At 44.6% G+C, this 21,820-nt stretch overlaps 1 protein-coding gene across 6 annotated transcripts in view; it reads left to right on the plus strand.

Moving 5' to 3' along the window:
- cadm1a (cell adhesion molecule 1a) overlaps nucleotides 1–21,820 on the plus strand; it is a 455,101-nt gene that overhangs the window by 364,889 nt on the left and 68,392 nt on the right. For all 6 annotated transcript variants that reach the window (XM_078198993.1, XM_078198989.1, XM_078198991.1 and 3 more), the window contains one exon: nucleotides 18,619–18,715. In XM_078198993.1, coding sequence (XP_078055119.1) covers nucleotides 18,619–18,715 — 97 coding nt within the window. The remainder of the gene's footprint in view (nucleotides 1–18,618; nucleotides 18,716–21,820) is intronic.

Raw genomic sequence — 21,820 nt, forward strand, 5'->3', positions numbered from 1 at the left:
TCTACACTCCAGAGAAAAGGTCCTAGTCTATCCAGCCTCTCCTTGTAACTCAAACTATCAAGTCCCAGTAGCATCCTAATAAATCTTTTCTGCACTCTTTCTAGTGTAATAATATCCTTTCTATAATAGGGTGACCAGAACTGTACACAGTATTCCAAGTGTGACCTTACCAATGTCTTGTACAACTTCAACAAGATGTACCAACTCCTGTATTCATTGTTCTGACCAATGAAACCAAGCATGCTGAATAATACCTATTTTACCTTTGGTGAAATTAAACAGTCACTCACAGGGGTCTGATTTTTCTTTGAGATGTTAAGTATGCGTTCCAGAAATGGGTGTGCCTGTTTAGTTACATAGTTTTTATCAGAGCTGATTGAGGTAGAGTGTTTTGTCTCCTAGTCTGAGTCTTTTAGCCTCTATTCTCTTCTTCCATCCTCCCACCATTCCAAAAGGACATAAGAAGTAGAGTAGGAGTGGGCATTCAAAAAGATCATGGCTGACCATTACATCAGCTACACTTGGCTGCATTGTTCCCATATTCCGTGATCTCTGTAATATCCAAAGACCGATCGATCCATGACTCAAATATTCTCAACGAAATTCAATCCAGTGTGTCGATGGGAATGCCAGGAGTAGCACCGGGTATACCCAGGTGAAGCAGCAACACAGAACTCCTTGTATACCAAAAAGCATAACCAGCAAGAGATAGAGTTAAGCAATCCCACAACCAACAGATCAGTCCTAAGCTCTGCAGTCCTGCCACAACCGTGAGTAGTGGTGGACAATTAAACAACTCGCTTGTGGAGAAGGCTCCACAACTCTCCCCATCCTCAATGAGGGGGGAGCTCAACGCATCAGTGTAAAGGACAAGGTTGAAGGACTTGCCCAGTGGATGATCCATCTCTGCCTCCTCCAGATATCCCCCAGCTGCTCCAACTCTGAAGCTCTCCTCACTAAGCATGGTGGCGATACTTAACCTGGCAGGGGTAAAACCATGGTCAAGCAGGGGAGGGGGTTAGCCCATTGCACTGGGGGTGTGCTGACATCTGCGATGGTGGTTTGCCCAAACTAGGGTAGATTAATGAATCAGGGTAGCCAGTGAAGTAAAACCGAAGCTTTACCTGATGCAATTTTTCAAAGCCATCTCGGCCTTTCGGCTAAGATGAAGCATCAGATCGAGCCCGGGAGGGGGTGCAATGCCTCTTCCTGTCAGCTTGGATCTTATTTGATCAAGCCCAAGATGGGAAGTAATGTCTTATCATGTCAGCTTAGATCTGGTTTGCCCCTCCTGTGGGGACCACGATTGGACTCATTTGAATTGGCTTTTTGGATTAGAATGAAAGGTACCAAAAGAAAAGAAATGGTGGACTTAGAAAAATGAGGAGTCCAAAACAAGGGGCCACAAATACAAAAGGGCCACTCATAAATCTGGTAAGAATATCAGGTGAAAACAATTTAAAATTTCCGGTGTTTTCCTTTCCTTTCTCTATCCCAGATTCTTTACCCCTTTCTTCTTGAACTTCGTGCGGAGGTACAGAACCCGAGGTATTTTCTCCAACTCACCTTTTTAGCCCCGCGTTATCCAATGCTTACACATCCACTGTTTGCAGTGGGCACCAAAGCTGTTCTCACTTGACATCCAGACACCCACACTTTCCAGCAAGGGTTATTGGACAGCGATCCAGAATGGAAACCTTGGGCGGAGTTTTACCGACACGTCCGCCCGAGATTCATACGATCCCGCCCGAGGCCGACGGAGAATGCCATTCTCCGAACCTCGCCCGCTCCCGGAATCGGGGCGGGCGAGCGTGCTGGTAAAATTCCGGCCCTTGTGTTCACCCTGCACCTCTTTTCCCAATTCTGGGAATATTCAAGTCCGTTTTCATAATCTGCTAAACCTGCCGTCTTCCTGAAAGTGCAGTGCCAAATAATTCACCCACCATGCCACTGAGTGCCGACCAGTGTTTTCCTCAAGTTGCGTTCGCGGAACTAACATTTCAAAATGCTGCGTCATCCTTTCTCAAACTTCTTGAGCAGTCCCGGAGGGCTGATTTCAGGTACTGTCCACAGTTAATCAAACAGTCGTCAAGGAAGCCATCTGTATCAGCGTAGCCCGAAGAGCAGTGACGATCCTGCAATTATCTAGGATTTGCTTGTCCGCACCTGTCTCATGCTTAGCAGGCTCATTATGATGGTTGGGAAACTAATCCCGGTAATAAATCACAAGAGAAGCAGTAATACAAGTCGTAGCCCCTGTTGAATGCTACAGAATTTCTCACATGCTTGCTATTGATCCTGAAATGCAACAACCTCCTCGCCAAAGAAAACAGATGCTTCATCAATTCATTTATCTATCACATGTTTTACTGACATCAGAATATCTTGCTGTGTGCAGAGACTGTAAACCATCACTGTATCAGACGGCGTGCTGGGTGACAGATTGCAAGCGCGTGCGGTTTGCAGCACATTAAACACTTGCTCGAGATTTCAGAAATTGCAATTTTTTTTTTTGCTCGAAAATGGGATTCGCGGACCATTTCTCCAGAGCTCAACTCGTTTGCTGTTTTTCTAACCCTGGCCATCGGAACAAGCTTACAGCGAGCTCGGCGTTTGAAGGCTTTTGTCGGAGACGCTGTTACCTGCGTTTGTCGCGCCAGTGTAGCGGGAGCTTGACAGCTTACGCAAAATGACTTGCCCACTCTGTAATCAGTCTTGTGAACCAAACAAATTAAAACAGTGAATGATCTCTCCACCACCAAACAGCTTAAATGAGACATTTATGTGAGAATAACTGAGCCTGCAGAACTGTTAGAAGTCAAGCAGCTATGAGTTAACACAGCCAAAGGCTTCTGAAAGAACTAATATGGCAATAAGATACGGTGGCGAAGGTGATTTGACTGACTGCCATTCTAAGGTTATAAACAACTCTAGTGGGAACTTCAGATAGTTAAAATAATCTCCATTTCTTCAAACCTTTCCTATCCCCCATCACTGCATTTGGAGATACCTCGATGTGCTAGGCCATCGCTCCGGGAAGTTCCCATGTAGGGTTTACTTGGCAATTGTCCAGAAAGGCTAACTTCCGCTGGACAATTGCGCTGGGCTAGGAACCATCTGACAAAATGATTTAAATCATTAACTTTGGATGGTTCTGATGGTTACTCTGAAAGAGTTTGAAAAGGGTGGGTGGGGGGGAAGCACTTCTGACTTCAGAGTAACTATTTTAAACATCCAGACTGAGTATTGCATGGGACACTAACCACCACCTCACCCCCCCCCCCCAACCCCTTCCCAGGTCTCCCTCACTCTCCCAGTCTGACCTCCCCTGGGTCTCCCCGCCTTTCCTTGTGAGGTAATGCATTTTGGAAGGTTTAATATACCTAGGAAATGGCAGAACCCTTAAAAGTATTGATAGGCAGAGGGATCTAGGTGTACTAGTATACAGGTCACTGAAAGTGGCAACACAGGTGGAGAAGGTAGTCAAGAAGGCATACGGCATGCTTGCCTTCATCGGCTGAGGCATTGAGTTTAAAAATTGGCAAGTCATGTTGCAGCTTGATTCAACCTTAGTTAGGCCGCACTTGGAATATAGTGTTCAGTTCTGGTTGCCACACTACCAGAAGGATGTGGAGGCTTTGGAGAGAGTACAGAAAAGATTTACCAGGATGTTGCCTGCTATGGAGGGCATCAGCTATGAGGAGAGGTTGGAGAAACTTGGTTTGTTCTCACTGGAACGACGGAGGTTGAAGGGCGACCTGATAGAAGTCTACAAGATTATGAGGGGCATGGACAGAGTGGATCGTCAGAAGCTTTTTCCCAGGGTGGAAGAGTCAACTACTAGGGGGCACAGGTTTAAGGGGCAAGGTTTAAAGGAGATGTACGAGGCAAGTTTTTTTACACAGAGGGTGGTGGGTGCCTGGAACTTGCTGCCGGGGGAGGTAGTGGAAGCAGATACGATAGTGAGTTTTAAGGGGCATCTGGACAAATACACGAATAGGATGGAATAAAGGGATACAGTCCCCGGAAGGGTAGGGGGTTTTAGTTCAGTCAGGCAGCATGGTCGGTGCAGGCATGGAGGGCTAAAGGGCCTGTTCCTGTGCTGTAATTTTCTTTGTTCTTTGTTCAAAGGTTTTACAACTTATTTTCCTTGTAAATGCCCTTTTTCAATCCAAATGTTGAAATTCAATTTGTTAATAAGGAGCCAATGAAACCAGGTTTTCTTAAGTCAACAAAAGAGTAAGTTTATTAGTTACTAAACCTGAGAAAAAATAACAAAGACACAGTAACACACAGATATCAAAAGTAAGAAAATTAGAGTCCAATAAAAAGAATATACGATTAAGGGAGCATGAGTTTAAGGTGATTGGGGAGAGATGCAAAAGGGGCCAGAGGGGCAATTTTTTCACAGAGGGTGGTGAGTGTCTGGAGCAAGCTGCCAGAGGTACTAGTAGAGGTGGGTACAATTTTGTCTTTTTAAAAAGTACTTAGACAGTTACATGGGTTAAGATGGGAATGGGGGATATGGGCCAAACGCGGGCAATTGGGACTAGCATGGTGGTTTAAATAAAAAGGGCGGCATGAACAAGTTGGGCTGAAGGGCCTGTTTCCAAGCTGTATACCTCTATGACTCTAACTCCTGTGCTTGTCTTTGAGGAGTAGATTGTTGAATGTTGCAACCATTTGAAGATAGTTGGTTTCCTATAGAATTCTAAAGTTGCCTTTGTTGAAGATCTTTTTGTTTCCAAAGGGGGAGAGATCGTTCCTGCTCTTTTCCAGTGTTTTAGATGACTGTCATTTTTTTCCCCCCCTCCTGTTTTCTCTTTCCCTTATCCTGCTTGACAGGGGCAGATTTTAAAACTCTTCACTGTATATTCTCGGAAGAGAATTAGATTAGCAAGTCTTGCATTCATTGTTCTAGACCGTGTACTCCCATATTCCGATCTTTTCATCTCTGGACCCTTTGACATATTTTATGATATAAATCAACAGGGGATGGGAATTGTTTCATCCTCCAATGTCTGATGAGTATCTGATCAAAGTGCAGCACTTTGCATCTTTAATGGCTTCCTTTCAAGAGTGTCTCTGTTTGAAGTGGACCTTGGTAGTCTCCAGGTGTGAAATTTCATATAACAATTCTGCAATGCAATTCGCATAGACGTTTCAGAAAAGTGGTCACGTTTACAATCTCAGCCATCAGGTGACTCTGGCAGCCATTTTTTTTTGGTCAATGCCTTTGTATATTTTTTAAAGAAAACAGATCTTCTTTACAGTGTTCAATAGACCTGTGGTTAGCTGGTGAAGTTGTAGGTAGCTCTCACTTGGTCAGTTTCATGACAGCTCCACGATTTGCTGCATGTGCTTCCCTATCTTCTCAGGAAGGCATTGGCTTCAAGAGTCGAATTCCACGTGCATCAGGTAGCCTGTGGTAGGGTTTGGATGATCTGTGTTGGCTGCAAAGGTACCACTGCACTCACCAGTTCCACCAGGGGTGGCTGCAAGTGCAATATCCCAGGAGGTGCTCAGATTACCTCTGCCTATCAGAGGCTGTAGCAGCGGGTGGGGGGTTCAGCTGCTCATTTGCTATACTTGCTGAGCCACAGAGAGAGTTGAGATCCACATTATTAATCAGCATTAAGTTAGCATCCAAACTCAACTCCTGAGAGAGTAATGAGATCAATGATTTAGGGGAGCAACTTGATGCTGTGATCTGGGCAGAATACTAGGACATTAAGGAATGAATTCAATGGAGCTTCCTTCTTTCTAGTGCTGAGTTGTTCCATGAAACCAGTTTGCTGCGTAATTTGATTATATTTTCCATGCTTCATCAAATTGTCCTTCAGACTCGTACCTTCCCCATCCAAGGGAGTAGGCTGGATGTTGCACAAACCTACGGATCCACATTCACTGAGGTCCAATCCTCAAAATGGGATTCTCATCCCACGTTTCATCATTATCGACAGCTGCCCAATGATATTTATTTATTAGTGTCACAAGTAGGCTTACATTAACACTGCAATGAAGTTACTGTGAAAATCCCCTAGTCGCCACACTCCAGCGCCTGTTCGGGTACACTGAGGGAGAATTTAGCAAGGCCAATGCACCTAACCAGCGCGTCTTTCGGACTCCAGGAGCACCCGGAGGTAATCCACGCAGAAATGGAGAGAATATGCAGACTCCACGCTGACAGTGACCCAAGCCGGGAATCGAACCCGGGTCCCTGGTGCTGTGAGACAGCAGTGCTGACCACTACTTTAATTAGTGCATTAGATCAAAGGACACAGGTTCGATTCCTGGCTTGGGTCACTGACTGTGTGGAGTTTGCACGTTCTCCCCGTGTCTGCGTGGATTTTCTCCGGGTGGTCCGGTTTCCTCCCGCAGTCTGAAAGACGTGCTGGTTAGGTGCATTGACCCGAACAGGCGCCGGAGTGTGGCGACTAGGGGAATTTCACAGTAACTTCATTGCAGTGTTAATGTAAGCCTTACTTGTGACTAACAAATAAATGTTTAAAGACATTCAAAGTAATTCATACAATTTGAAGTGACTGTTAAGTGGGCAAACACAACAGCCATTCTTAGCCAATAATTTCCTACAAACAACAAAGGGGTAAATAATTAATTTTCCTTTTGCTGGTTAATGGGATCAACTCCCTGCTCTACTCTGACTAGGCCCGTGGAATCTATGATGTTTGCCCGAACAGACAAACAGCACCTTGGTTAATTCCAAGGACAATACTGGCAACTCCACACTGCTCTGAACTGTCAGCCTAGGTGATGGGCCTCTTAACTCAAACCTTCTTACCTAGAAGCAATAGCGCAGCAAAATAACTAAATTGAGATTTAAAACTAACATGGATGGCTCATTATTAGGTTTAATCCAACTTCCTCTTGTTATGAGGAGGAGGAATCGTACAACTGCATGCTTTGTAGTGTTTTTCCTCCATGCAACACCTTCCAGGTTTTACAAACAACTCTTGGAATTCTTTTTGCTTTACGTTGTCTCACAGCACCTTAAATCTTCACCGAGTAGGCGTTATAATGATTGGTATGTGGTGTTTACTTGGATTAATGTCCCTGTTAGTTCAAGTTCAAACACAGTCTGGCAGTAACACTTGATTATGTCATGTATGAATCGCGTTTGACACATCCGGATGACTTCAGTGCAGTGGAAAGTTGCTCTCGTGAGTGGGTTACCAGCAGAGAGCACCAGGAACTATTAAGCATTGTCTCTGCCTTCTCCAGTGCACCACCTGCTGGTCTTTTAATGGATTCACATAGACAAGTTGCCTGTCCAACTTCCTTTACTGCGCAAGGCAGCTGGGCAGGGAGTTTCTTTCTCTCTGTTCCCCACATTAAGGTGGAAGTAAAAATTGGCCTGAACAAGTTGGAGAGCACAAGAGCTCCGGTTGCAAGAGTGTGTGGCGCACATTTCTGGTAGTGCTCAGTGCAAATACAATTTGGGTCTCATGCATCGAAAAGAGGTATACTGTGCTGACTCTTGCTGCACTTGTTACAGGTCAACAAGCTATGTCAGCAAACAGTGTCACCCAAAAGAAAACAATACAACTGAAGGGCAGCCAGCTATCTTAAGAGTGGCACAGTGGTTAGCACCACTGCCTCACAGCTCCAGGGACCCAGGTGATTACCTATGTGGAGTTTGCACATTCGCCTGGTGTCTTTGTGGCTTTCCTCCAGGTGCTCCAGTTGCCCCCCACAGTCCAAAGATATTCGGGTTAGGTGGATTGGCCATGCTAAATTGGCCATGGGTGGCAAGGTGGTTAGCACTGCTGCCTCACAGCGCCAGGGACCCGGGTTCGATTCCCGGCTTGGGTCACTGTCTGTGTGGAATCTGCATATTCTTCCCGTGTCTGCGTGGGTTTCCTCCTGGTGCTCCGGTTTCCTCCCACAGATGGAAAGACGTGCTGGTTAGGTGCATTGGCCGTGCTAAATTCTCCCTCAGTGTACCCGAACATGCGCCGGAGTGTGGCGACTAGGGGATTTTCACAGTAACTTCATTGCGGTGTTAATGTAAGCCTATTTGTGACGAATAAATAAACTTTACTTTTAAATTGTCCTTCAGTGTCGCAAGATGTATAAGTTAGAGGGATTAGCCATGGGAAATGTGTGGGGTTACAAGGATGGGCGGGGGAGAGGACGGTGCAGCCTCGATCAGCCGAATGGCCTCTTCTGCACCGTAGGGATTCTGTGCACTCTACTTCAAGCAAGTAGCTCTGGGCTTATCCCTGGGTCCCGCCTATTTAGGGCAGGACTTTAGCTTTCCTGTCCTTGGAACTTGAAATTTTTGTTGGAGAAGGTGAAAAGAAAAACTGGAAAATGATCATGAATAAGCCACGAATTGAAGTCCAGTTACACATGCGTGAGCTTGGAAATCTCCAATGATACAGAATCCATCCTTCAACATGCTCTGGACAAGTTCGCTTGCACTTGGGAGCCTTGAAGTTTGACAGTAAATGAGCCATGAGATCCTGTTGCAAAATCAGCGACAGCACAATGCCCAATTAATGACTGGGTTCCAGGGAAGTGACTGGCGTCAGTGACAGATGGCTGTGTTCAGAAGCCGCACACTGACTTCTTGTTCTCCTCTGTCTTTACCTCTCTGTTTACTGAATTCAGTTGTTTTGAAATTGTCCTTTAGTCACCTAATGCTAGGCTGGGCTGCGTTCTGTCCCTGCGTGACGAGTGTTTGAAGTCGTCATTTGTCAAGTCGCCGTGGATTCAGTTTAACCTTCAATAATTTTAACATCCCCTTTTCCACACTTGCTTTCTCATTTTTCAAATGTTTTGATTCTATCACCAATTCTAACCATATTCGCAAGTTGTGCTCACACAGCTAGTCTTACAAATCTTTCACCTTCCCAATCCAACTGAGCAGGTTAGAGTCAGAGACGTTTACAGCATGGAAACTGCTTGCGTTATTTCTTAAGACTATAAGATATAGGAGCAGAATTATGCCACTCGGCCCATCGAGTCGCTCCACCTTTCGACCATGGCTGATATGATTCTCATCCCTACTCTCCTGCCTTCTCCCTGTAACCCTTGATCCCCTTATTGATTAAGAACCTATCTATCTCTGTCTTAAAGACACTCAATGACCTGGCCTCCACAGCCTTCTGTGGCAAAGAGTTCCACAGATTCACCACCCTTTGGCTGAAGAAATTCCTCCTTATCTCTGTTTTAAAGGAGCGTCCCTTCACTCTGAGGTTGTGGCCTCGAGTTCTAGTCCCTCCCACTAGTGGAAACATCCTCTCCACATCCACTCTATCTCGGCCTCTCCGTATCCTATAAGTTTCAATTAGATCCCCCCTCATCCTTCTAAACTCCATCGAGTATAGACCCAGATTCCACAACCGCTCTTCATATGACAAACTACAAAAGGTCGTGAATGTAGCCCAATCCATCACGCAAACCAGCCTCCCGTCCATTGACTCTGTCTCCACTTCCCGCTGGCTCAGCAAAGCAGCCAGCATAATTAAGGACCCCCTGCACCCTGGACATTCTCTCCTCCACCTTCTTCCTTCGGGGGAAAAAGATACAAAAGCCTGAGGCCACGTACCAACCGACTCAAGAACTGCTCCTTTCCTGCTGCTGTCAGACTTTTGAATGGGTCTACCTTGCATTAAGTTGATCTTTCTCTACACTCTAGCTATGATTGTAACATTACATTCTGCACTCTCATATCCTTCTCTATGAACGGAATGTTTTGTCTGTATGGCACGCAAGAAACAATACTTTTCACTGTATGTTAATACATGTGACAATAATAAATCAAATCAAACCCTTCATTCCTGGGACCATTCTTGTGAACCTCCTCTGGACCCCCTCCAAGGCCTGTACGTTCTTCCTTGGGGCCCAAAACTGCTCAGTTTGGTACTGAAGACTTTCTTCTTTCAGCATGAATTTTTTAAGTGTCTTCCTGAACGAGTAAGGGTTGCTCAGTATCCTAATTGAACACAGTCAATTAATTATGATCTTAATTGTTGTGGCATCTGGTTGAGATGCAACGTCCAAAGCATTCACGAGAGATAGAAACCAAGTTTAAATTAGCTCATTTTAAGCTGAAGTATTCCTTTTCTTCCCAGCCACATAGTAGGGAAGCCGCCGAGCATTTCTGCTTTCAAAGAGGATGCTGTGAAATTTGGTTTGATAATAAAGTCGGCAAGATCAATATGTACAAATGACTGCTCTGGATGCGGTAGATGTGCTAGCGAAGAGGAATTGAGAAAAGAGAATCTGATTTTTATTGATGGAAGAGTAATAATACAGAGCTACAAATGAGTAACTTAAATATATTAATCAGAATCATCAAAATATTTTTTTAAAACTTTGTTTTTTCCCTTTTAATTAATTCTAGAGAACCATTGATTAAAAAGAATGCCAGTCAGCATCATAAATTTGACCTTTCCTCATTACCAAGGTTCAGTAAGAATTGATTCAGTTCTTCAATGATTATGATCAATGCAGAGACCAACAAACCAGAAGGACCAACCGACCCCAGTGAGAAAATCGAGGGGCAAGATTTCACTTTTATAATATTTACTTTACAAAGATCAACAGCAATTAAGCCTCAGTTAACAGGCAGTCAATATAAACCATAGATTACATATTAAGTGGCAGATTCAGTAAAGGTAGATCTCACCGATTTACTGGGCAGTCCAATCAGCATAAATGGCCCCAGTTTCAGCACAGTGGTTAGCACTGTCTCAGAGCGCCAGGGACCCGGATTCGATTCCCGGCTTGGGTCACCGTCAGTGCGGAGTTTGCACATTCTCCCCGTGTCTGCGTGGGTTTCCTCCGGGTGCTCCGGTTTCCTCCCACGGTCCAAAGATGTGCGGGTTAGGTGGATTGGCCATGCTCAATTCTCCCTCGGTGTGCCCGAACAGGTGCCAGAGAGTGGCGACCAGGGGATTTTCACAGTAACTTCATTGCAGTGTGAATGTAAGCCTACTTGTGACTAATAAATAAACTGGCGGAGTAGACTCAATAGGCTGAGTGGCCTAATTCTGCTCCTATGTCTTATGGTCTTTACTTTTACTTTACAAGTGCTGCAAAGCTCCGAACTTCTTCAGGGTGAAATTCTAGCCCTTTTCCTTCAAGGATTTAACCACTGATTCTCAAGCAACAGCAGTTCCCAAACAACCTGAGTTACCTGGGCACAGTTTCACCAAGATGGTGCCTTTTTGCAGAGGTTACTCGGCTGTCCAGCAGCATCTATAAGGAGAGAAAGTGGCAATGACTCATCTTTCATTCCCTCACCCTGCAGTATAAATATCTCCCGCTTTCTATGCCTTTTAGCTTTGACAAAGGATCGTGTGGACTCAAAACATCAGCTCTTTTTTTCTCTCCTTACAGATGCTGCCAGACCTGCTGACATTTTCTCTTTTGATTTCAGATTCCAGCATCCACAGCAATTTGCTTTAATTAATTTGCTTCCATTAACACTGCAATGAAGTTACTGTGAAAATCCCCTACTTGCCACACTCTGGCGCCTGTTCGGGGACACTGAGGGAGAATTTAGCATGGCCAATGCACTGTAGTTGTGAACCCTCATGTGCTGTATGGCTAATGCTGGGCCATCAATTACTTTTAAAACAACCGAAGCAGAAGCTGTAAGTGGCAACGCAGGTGGAGAAGGTAGTCAAGAAGGCATACGGCATGCTTGCCTTCGTCGGCCGGGGCGTTGAGTTTAAAAATTGGCAAGTCATGATGCAGCTTTATAGGACCTTAGTTAGGCCGCACTTGAAATATAGTGTTCAATTCTGGTCGCCACACTACCAGAAGGATGTGGAGGCTTTGGAGGAGGTACAGAAAAGATTTACCAGGATGTTGCCTGGTATGGAGGGCATTAGCTATGAGGAGAAGCTGGAGAAACTTGGTTTGTTCTCACTGGAACGGTGGAGGTTGAGGGGCGACCTGATAGAAGTCTACAAGATTATGTGAGGCATGGACAGAGTGGATAGTCAGAAGCTTTTTCCCAGGGTGCAAGAGTCAGTTTACTAGGGGGCATAGATTTAAGGTGTGAGGGGCAAGGTTTAAAGGAGATGTACGAGGCAGGTTTTACACAGAGGATGGTGGGTGCCTGGAACCCGTTGCCGGGGGAGGTAGTGGAAGCGGATAATGTAGTGACTTTTAAGGGGCGTCTTGACAAATACAGGAATACGATGGGAATAGAGGGATATGGTCCCTGGAAGGGTAGGGGGTTTTAGTTCAGTCGGGCAGCATGGTCGGTGCAGGCTTGGAGGGCTGAAGGACCTGTGCCTGTGCTGTAATTTTCTTTGTTCTTTGTTCAGTGGCAGTGATCTCTCTCTCCTTTTATCTCTGCTCCTAGAACCAACTTTCCTTTTCCTCCCTCTCAGCTGCCACTTGAATCTGAGCTCGAATGGTTCTTGTGATTTGTTCCAATCTGGTTTTAACCAACTTCAGTTGCCCCCAGCCACCTGAAGTTCCCAATTTCCGTTTCCGTTTTTTGTTTCGATTTGCACAGAAATGTGAAGCTTCAGATTCCCTTTCAGTTATGATCTGACCCCCCCACCCCCCAAAAAAAACAAAATACAAATTTTGGAACCATGGGTGGGATTTTCCTCCTCCCCTGCGCGGGGTGATTCCAGTGTGCCGCACGCTGGTGGTGGGACCTTATGGTCCCGTCGATGAATGCACCCCTCGCGGCTGGGAAACCCGCGATGGGAGTGCGCCATTGGCGGGACCGCTGGATCCTGCTGGCGTAAACGGCAGCAAGATTTTGGCGCGTTTGATTTTGATTTGATTTATTATTGTCACATGTATTGGGATACAGTGAAAGGTATTGTTTCTTGCCTGCTATACTGACAAAGCATACCGTTCATAGAGTGCAGAGGGGAGAAGGGAAGGAGGCAGTGAAGAATATAGTGTTACAGTCATAGGTAGGGTGCAGAGAAGATCACCTTAATATATGCTAGGTCCATTCAAACGTCTGATGGCAGCAGGGAAGAAGCTGTTCTTGAGTTGGTTGGCACGTGTCCTCAGACTTTGGTATCTTTTTCCTGACAGTAGAAGGCGGAATAGAGTTTGTCCAGGGTGCGTGGGGTCCTTAATAATGCTGGCTGCTTTTTCGAGGCAGCGGGAAGTGTAGATGAAGTCAATGGATGGGAGGCTGGTTTGAGTGATGGACTGGACTACGTTCACAACCCTTTGTAGTTTCTTGCGGTCTTGGTCACAGCAGGAACCATACCAAGATGTGATGCATCCGGAAAGGATGCTTTCTATGATGATGGCATGGCATGAATTCCATCTCCCAACATTGACATGCCAGGTGTTTCCCTTTACTACAATCTTGGTGCTGTCATTGTCGCTGCAACTTAGCTTTTATTTCCCTTTTTAAAAACTCGAATCCATGATCTTACTGCGGGTCCCGATGTGTCATCGAGTTAAAGTACAGCAAATAGCATTCCAAGCAGTGGCATGTTTTTGCACAGGATATTTCAAATCTTTGCAAGCTGGTGCACAGAGAGCAGAAGAATAAAGCTAATGCCGTGTTTTATGTACAGACACGGAAATCTGGTTCGCAGTACCATCAATAAGCAGAAAGTTCAAAATCTCTTCCTTGCTGTGTAACAACAAAATTAATTTGAAGATCAGCATACCTGTTGATAATTATAATGAGTGCAAATGCACGAACGGGAATGTCAAATCAAGATTTGATCCATAAAGCCAACTGATTACCATAAACAGCAATCATTTAAAGTGAATCCCAATGTGTATTCTCAATTGTTTGAGGGAAAAGCATTCCTTTGAATGTCATCCCTGTTGTGTGTTCCAATTAGCTTATCCATGTGTTTATCCTTGGCCAGTTGAGGTAGGCCAGAATGAGGTTGGCATTGATCCTACTCTCCTGATCTTGCTGCTGCTAATAAAAACCATGGTATGTATGGAATATATATGAAGTTGCTCAGGCCCTCTCTTAGTTGATGTTCTTGCATTGGTCAGCACTGCTGCCTCACAGCGCCAGGGACCTAGGTTTGATTCACAGCTTGGGTGACTGTGTGGAGTCTGCACGTTCTCCCCATGTCTGCATAGGTTTCCTCCGGGTGCTCCAGTTTCCTCCCACAGCCCAAAGATGTGCAGGTTAGGCGAATTGGCCATGCTAAATCCTCCCTCAGTGTACCCGAACAGATGCCAGAGTGTGGCAACTAGGGGATTTTCACAGTAACTTCATTACAATGTTAACGTAAGCCTACTTGTGACTAATAAATCAACTTAAAAACTTAAACTTGCATGACAAAAGAAAGGTTTTCATATTTAAAAATGCTTGCACTAAATGTAAAGGCCCAAAATGGTGCACATCTCATGTGCAATTTTAAAAATCTCCCTAACAATTTTGCAACTCCCGAGTAAGTAAAGTTAATATGATTTCACTTTTTAGTGCAACGGGGACTATCTAATAAAGACTTGATCTAAACAGGGTGAGATGTGTAATAACATTTGAAATGTTGATTAAATGCATGCTGAAAAATGAAGTAACCCACAATTCATATATAACTGAACTATTTACTGTAGAAGCGAATGCATTTACATTGAGTTGTTTACTGTTAATTGCATTATATTCCTGCACAGTGAAGCAGTTGAGGCTACCGCATTGAATGTTTTATAAGGCAAGGATAGATAAATTTTTGAACAGTAAAGGAATTAAGGGTTATGGTGAGCGAGCGGGTAAGTGGAGCAGAGTCCACAAAAAGATCAGCCATGATCCTATTGAATGGCGGAGCAGGCCCGAGGGGCCAGATGGCCTACTCCTGCTCCTAGTTCTTATGTTCTTATTCAATAAATCACATAGGATAAACTGAATTCGGAAGAGAAAGCAACAGAAATGAAAGCAGTCATCATGACGGAAGTGTTTTATTGCTGAACATCTATTATGTTGTTGTCAGTGACAACCCATTTTAAAATCATCGAATCAAAGTATCCCTACAGTGCAGAAGGAGGCCAGTCGGCCCATCGGCCCTGCACGAACAACAATCCCCCCTCAGGCCCTATCCCCTAACCCCACATACTTACCCTGCTAATCCCACTGACACTAAGGGGCAATTTAGCACAGCCAACCGACCTAACCCGCACATCTTTTGGCGAGAGGATTGGCCCCAACATCAAAATAATGCCAATCCGAAAGTTAGGCCAGAGTTTCCAAGCAATGTTACATGGGTTTTAAGGTGTTGGTGCATCTTTTGGGCATTTCCAATCATAGAGGTTTACAGCATGGAAACAGGCCCTTCGGCCCAACTTGTCCATGCCGCCCTTTTTTTTAAAAACCCGTAAACTAATCCCAATTGCCCGCATTTGGCCCATATTCCTCTATACCCATCGTACCCATGTAAGTAAATGCTTTTTAAAAGACAAAATTGTACCCGCCTCTACTATTACCTCTGGCAGCTTGTTCCAGACACTCACCACCCTTTGTGTGAATAAATTGCCCCCCTGGACACTTTTGTATCTCTCCCCTCTCACCTTAAACCTATGCCCTTTAGTTTTAGACTCCCCTACCTTTGGGAAAAGATATTGACTATTTAGCTGATCTGTGCCCCTCATTATTTTACAGACTTCTATCAGATCACCCCTCAGCCTCCTACGCTCCAGAGACAAAAGTCCCAGTCTATCCAGCCTCTCCTTATAACTCAATCCATCAAGTCCCGGTAGCATCCTAGTAAATCTTTTCTGCACTCTTTCTAGTTTAATAATATCCTTTCTATAATAGGGTGACCAGAATTGCACACAGTATTCCAAGTGTGGCCTTACCAATGTCTTGTACAACTTCAACAAGACGTCCCAACTCCTGTATTCAATGTTCTGACCGATGAAACCAAGCATGCCGAATGCCTTCTTTACCACTCTGTTCACCTGGGACTCCACTTTCAAGGAGCAATGAACATGTACCCCTAGATCTCTTTGTTCTATAACTCTCCCCAACGCCCTACCATTAACTGAGTAAGTCCTGTCCTGGTTCGATCTACCAAAATGCATCACCTCGCATTTATCTCATTTAAACTCCATCTGCCATTCGTCAGCCCACTGGCCCAATTGATCAAGATCCCGTTGCAATTGGAGATAACTTTCTTCACTGTCCACTATGCCACCAATCTTAGCGTCATCTGCAAACTTATTAACCATGCCTCCTATATTCTCATCCAAATCATTAATATAAATGACAAATAGCAGTGGGCCCAGCACCGATCCCTGAGGCACACCGCTGGTCACAGGCCTCCAGTTTGAAAAACAACTCTCTACAACCATCCTCTGTCTTCTGTCAAGAAGCCAATTTTGTATCCATTTAGATACTTCATCCTGAATCCGTGAGATTTAACCTTATGCAACAACCTACCATGTGGTACCTTGTCAAAGGCCTTGCTAAAGTCCATGTAGACAACATCAACTGCACTGCCCTCATCTACCTTCTTGGTTACCCCTTCAAAAAACTCAATCAAATTTGCGAGACATGTTTTTCCACTCACAAAGCCATGCTGACTGTCTCTAATCAGTCCTTGCGTCTCTAAATGCCTGTAGATCCTGTCTCTCAAAATACCTTCCAACAATTTACCCACCACAGATGTGAGTCTCACTGGCCTGTAGTTCCCAGGCTTTTCCCTGCAGCCCTTTTTAAACAAAAGCACAACATTTGCCACTCTCCAATCTTCAGGCACCTCACCCGTGACTATCGATGATTCAAATATCTCGGGTAGGGGACCCGCAACTTCCTCCCTAGCCTCCCACAATGTCCTGGGATACACTTCATCAGGTCCCGGGGATTTATCTATCTTGATGCACTTTAAGACTTCCAGCACCTCCTTTTCTGTAATATGTACACTCCTCAAGACATCACTATTTATTTCCCCAAGTTCCCTAACATCCATGCTTTTCTTAACAGTAAATACTGTTTGTTCTGTTCTTATTAGAAGTAAGTTTTAAAAGAAAATTTTGATTAAAAGTGTTGAGAAATTCTACATATTAAAAAAAAATTCCCTGCATGAATTAGGACCTATTAAAGAACTCTTGTGAATAAATCATATCTCACAATTCTTGGCAGCAAAGTGCTTGTCCTCATCTATAGAAAGGATATACTGGCATTGGAGAGGGTGCAGAGAAGATTCACTAGGTTGATTCCGGAGTTGAGAGGGTTGGCTTATGAGGAGAGACTGAGTAGACAGGGACTATACTCATTGGAATTTAGAAGAATGAGGGGAGATCTTATAGAAACATATAAGGTTATGAAGGGAAAAGATAAGATAGAAGCAGGGAAGTTGTTTCCACTGGCAGATGAAACTAGAACTAGGAGGCATGGCCTCAAAATAAGGGGGATCAGATTTAGGACTGAGTTGAGGAGGAACTTCTTCACCCAAAGGGTTGTGAATCTGTGGAATTCCTTGTCCAGTGAAGCCGTTGAGGCTACCTCATTGAATGTTTTTAAGGCAAGGATAGATACATTTTTGAATAGTAAAGGAATTAAGGGTTTTGATGAGTGGACGGGCAAGTGGAGCTGAGTCCATGAAAAGATCAGCCATGATCTTATTGAATGACGGAGCAGGTTCAAGGGCCCAGATGGCCTACTCCTGCTCCTAGTTCTGATGTTCCTATGTTCTATTAGCATATTATTACAGGAGATTTTCTTTAGCCAGGTGGGAGTGGGTTGAATCTTGCATTTAGGAGTCACCCCAGCCATTCTGGCACCAGCAGGATTAGTTTAATCAACTTTTTCTTGAACCATTAATTTCCTGATTTTACAGAGATAAAACCCTTCATTTAAGGAAAGAACTTAAGGGAGGGCCTTGGTGCAGCTTGCCCCGTGTGGGAAGACAGACCATGGATGTTGTTGCTGACACTTGTGCTGTGCAAGCATTTTCGATATGGTCACTTTCTAGGTTTTCCAGGTCAAACCCGAACTGCATTCCACACTTCAGCTAATGTTCTGGGGGACCCGGGTTCAAATCCTGCCACGGCAGGTGGTCGCATTTGAATTCAATTTAAAAAATCTGGAATTAAAAATCTACTGATGACCATGAACCCATTGTCGGAAAAACCCATCTGGTTCACCAATATCCTTCAGAGAAGAATCTGCCGTCCTTACCTGGTCTGGCCTACATGTGACTCCAGAGCCACAGCAATGTGGTTGACTCTCAACTGCCCTCTGAAATGGCCTGGCAAGCCACTTAGTTCAAGGGAAACTAGGGATGGACAACAAATAAATGGACCCATGTCCCACAAAGGGAAAAGAAAAATCTTGTGCATTGGCTCTCGGAAATGTGCGAAAGTTGGGAAAGTCACCAGAGGAAATCGTAGATTTATAGAATCGCTACAGTGCAGAAGAGGCCATTCAGCCCATTGAGTCTGCATTGATCCTCTGACAGAGTATTATACCCAGGCCCTCTTCCCCATCCTATCCCTGTAACCCCACACATTTCCCATGGCTAATCCACCACTCTTACACATCTCGAGACACTAAGGGGCAATTTAGCATAGCCAATCCACCTAACCTGCACATCTTTGGAGTGGGAGGAAACCCACGCAGACATGGGGAGAACATGCAGATGGAAAAGTGAAATGTACTTGTGTTGAATTGTCTTTCTGTTATTTTTCCAGTTAAGCCCCAAGTAAAGATTACTCCGAGTTATCCACAAGGTCTGATGAGAGAAGGCGACACTCTAGAGCTGGTCTGCACAGCCAATGGGAAGCCACAGTAAGTGCATGCATTTCAAACCGGCAAGAGAGACTGATTTTTCTTTTGTTGCGTTCGCTGTATTTATTTTTACACACAGTTAACCAATTCATTGGCCTATTGGGCCAGTGCTGAGCAGTAATAAACCTTGAATTTAATAGGACATTTGCCCAAGCTGCTTGAACAATGACAATATTTGTAGTATGAGTTTGTGTGTTGTTTCAGTTCCATAACAGCAGCAAGCCTATCGAATCATAGAATCCTACAGTGCAGAAGGAGGCCATTCGGCCCATCAAGTCTGCACCAACCACAATCCCACCCAGGCCCCATCCCCATGACCCCATGCATTTACCCTAGCTAGTCCCCCTGACAAGGGGCAATTTAGCACAGCCAATCCACCTAACCCGCACATCTTTGGACTGTGGGAGGAAACCGGAGCACCCGGAGGAAACCCACGCAGACACGAGGAAAACGTGAAAACTCCACATAGACAGTGACCCAAGCTGGGAATCGAACCTGGATCCCTGGCGCTATGAGGCAGCAGTGCTAGCCACTGTGCCACCGTGCCGCCCACGGATATTAACTTCAATTATCAATGATACAATGCGTAACTTTATTTCAAATGAGCTTTTGCTAACAAAACACTGCTTTAAAATGTAAACATGGAGCATGAACATAGGGGGAACATATGTGTATGGTCCTTGTTAGTTTATTATGGGGAAGCAATGGTCTAGTGGTATTATGGCTACACTATTAATCCAGGAACTCGGCCAATGTTCTGGGGACTGGGGTTCGAATCCCGCCATGGCAGATGATGGAATTGGAATTCAATAAAAATTATCTGGTATTAAGAATCTACTGATGGCCATGAAACCATTGTCGATTGTTGGAAACACCCACTAATGTCATTTAGGGGAGGAAATCTGCCATCCTTACCTGGTCTGGCCTATATGTGACTCCAGAGCCATACTCGCCTGCCCTCGGGCAACTCGGAATGGGCAATAAATTCTGTAAGAAGTTTAACAACACCAGGTTAAAGTCCAACAGGCTTATTTGGTAGCAAAAGCCACACAAGCTTTCGGAGCCTTAAGCCCCTAAACCTGGTGTTGTTAAACTTCTTACTGTGTTTACCCCAGTCCAACCCTGGCATCTCCACATCAATAAATTCTGGCCAGCCAGCGACGCCCATGTCCCATGAATGAATTTAAAAAAGGTTTATTAAATCAATTGGTACAGAAATCCATTTTATCATTTTTTTTCTTCTTGGCGCATTAGTTATTTCACTAACATAAGGCTATATCTATTGGCCTGTTTATGCCCTAGAGGAAGAAGAATGTTGTTTGCAGATTGGCAAGTTTCCAAATTAGAGTTTTGATTCGATGATTATCCTCAGTGGTTACAGTTTGCCCCAGTGCCTACAGTGGACCTCAGTGTCTATTGCCTGAAGGAGACCAAAGTTCAGCCGCTTCCTCCTCCTCCTCGTTGCAGTGCGGTGGTGGGAAAGTATCTAATGCAAATTACTGCGGATATCTGAAAATCTGTAACAAAAACAACAAATGCTGGAAACTCTCGACAAGTCAGGCAACATCTGTGGAGAGTTGAAGCTCGGCGAGCAGTCCGTGGTCAAATACATTCGCTCGCTTTCTCTCTTCACAGCTGCTACCTGGCCTGCTGAGTGATTCCAGCATGGAAAGTATGTGCGTGCGAATGCTCATCAAAAGGACTGAATGAGCTCTTGGTTAAAGGATTGTGTGGGGTTGGCCACACTATGCTCCATGACCCTTGACTCACATGCGAAAATGGTTACTTGAACACATCAATGGGTACCAAAGAAACTAGCCCCCTTGTGTGAACCAATGTCTTGAGAGGATGGTGAAAAATTGGTTCGAAGCAAATCTATATAGAATTATACAATCCCTAAAGTACAGAAGGAGGCCATTTGGCCCATCAAGTCTGCATCGATTCTCCGGCAGAGCATCCCAACCAGGCTCTATCCCCATAATTACACAGCCAATCCTCCTAACCTACATCATCTTTGAATTCTAAGGGACAACTTAGCACGGCCAATCCACCTAACCTGCTAATCTTTGGACAGTGGGAGGAAACCGGAGCACTCGGAAGGAACCCAAGCAGACACGTGGAGAACGTGCAAACTCCACACAGTCACCCAAAGGTGGAATTGAACCCACGTCCCTGGCGTCGTGAGGCAGCAGTGCTAACCACTGTGCCACCGTGCCGCCTGTAAAAAAAAGGAACTTGCATCTGTGCGTTCATTCTTTTTCCCATTATGACGTCTTATGGTTAGGTTTATCATGGAAGCTGTCAATATAAACTTAGCAAGGATACAGTAATTAAACCCTTACCTCGCTCCTCTATTGGTTAGTGTGGCCAATTTCTATGACAAATGTGGATCTAGAAACTTATAATGGAAACATAAAGAACCAAATGTATCACTCCAAAATGGGAACTTAATTACATTTGTGCTCCCTGGTCGAATAATCTCCTGCCCTCGAACCTCACTTCACCTAAATGCTACTCAGCTCGCTGTACAATGTAATAGATAAAATTCAATTTGCCTGGGGAAATCTTGATAGCATGATGTATTTCAGCAATCAATATAGCTTCTCTCAACTGGAACGTTTCTACTTAACTGGGTTGTGATGGAACAGAAGACATTGCCCGTAGAAGGGATTAGACCAAAGCATTACAAGGTGATCTACCTGTTACTGTATAAGCTCATTTTTTGGTCATCAACCAAAGTTGTCACAAGCTGAAGCCCTTAGAGATGCCAACAGACAGCGTGTCATTCCTCTTAATCACACACAACCATATATCTTGTGCGGGAATGATGGAGCACGAGACCTGGATAGGTGAAGAGATGAGAGTTGGTGTCTATCTGAAATTTGAGTTGTAAAAGTTCACAATTTATGACCGGGAAAAGTCTCCTCCTCTCGACGAGTTTCCGATGATTTGCAATGAAAAAGTATGAAATGCAGATGTGAATTACAATTGCTAGCCACAGTAGCGACCACCCTAGATCAGAAACACTCCCTCAACAATCTTCCTCACTTGAAACACACTTAGTTTGAGTCAGAGAAAGTGAACTACCTCACCCACAAGGAAGAT

This window comes from Mustelus asterias, chromosome 27 (genome assembly GCF_964213995.1).
Source record: "Mustelus asterias chromosome 27, sMusAst1.hap1.1, whole genome shotgun sequence".
Classification (NCBI taxonomy): domain Eukaryota; kingdom Metazoa; phylum Chordata; class Chondrichthyes; order Carcharhiniformes; family Triakidae; genus Mustelus; species Mustelus asterias.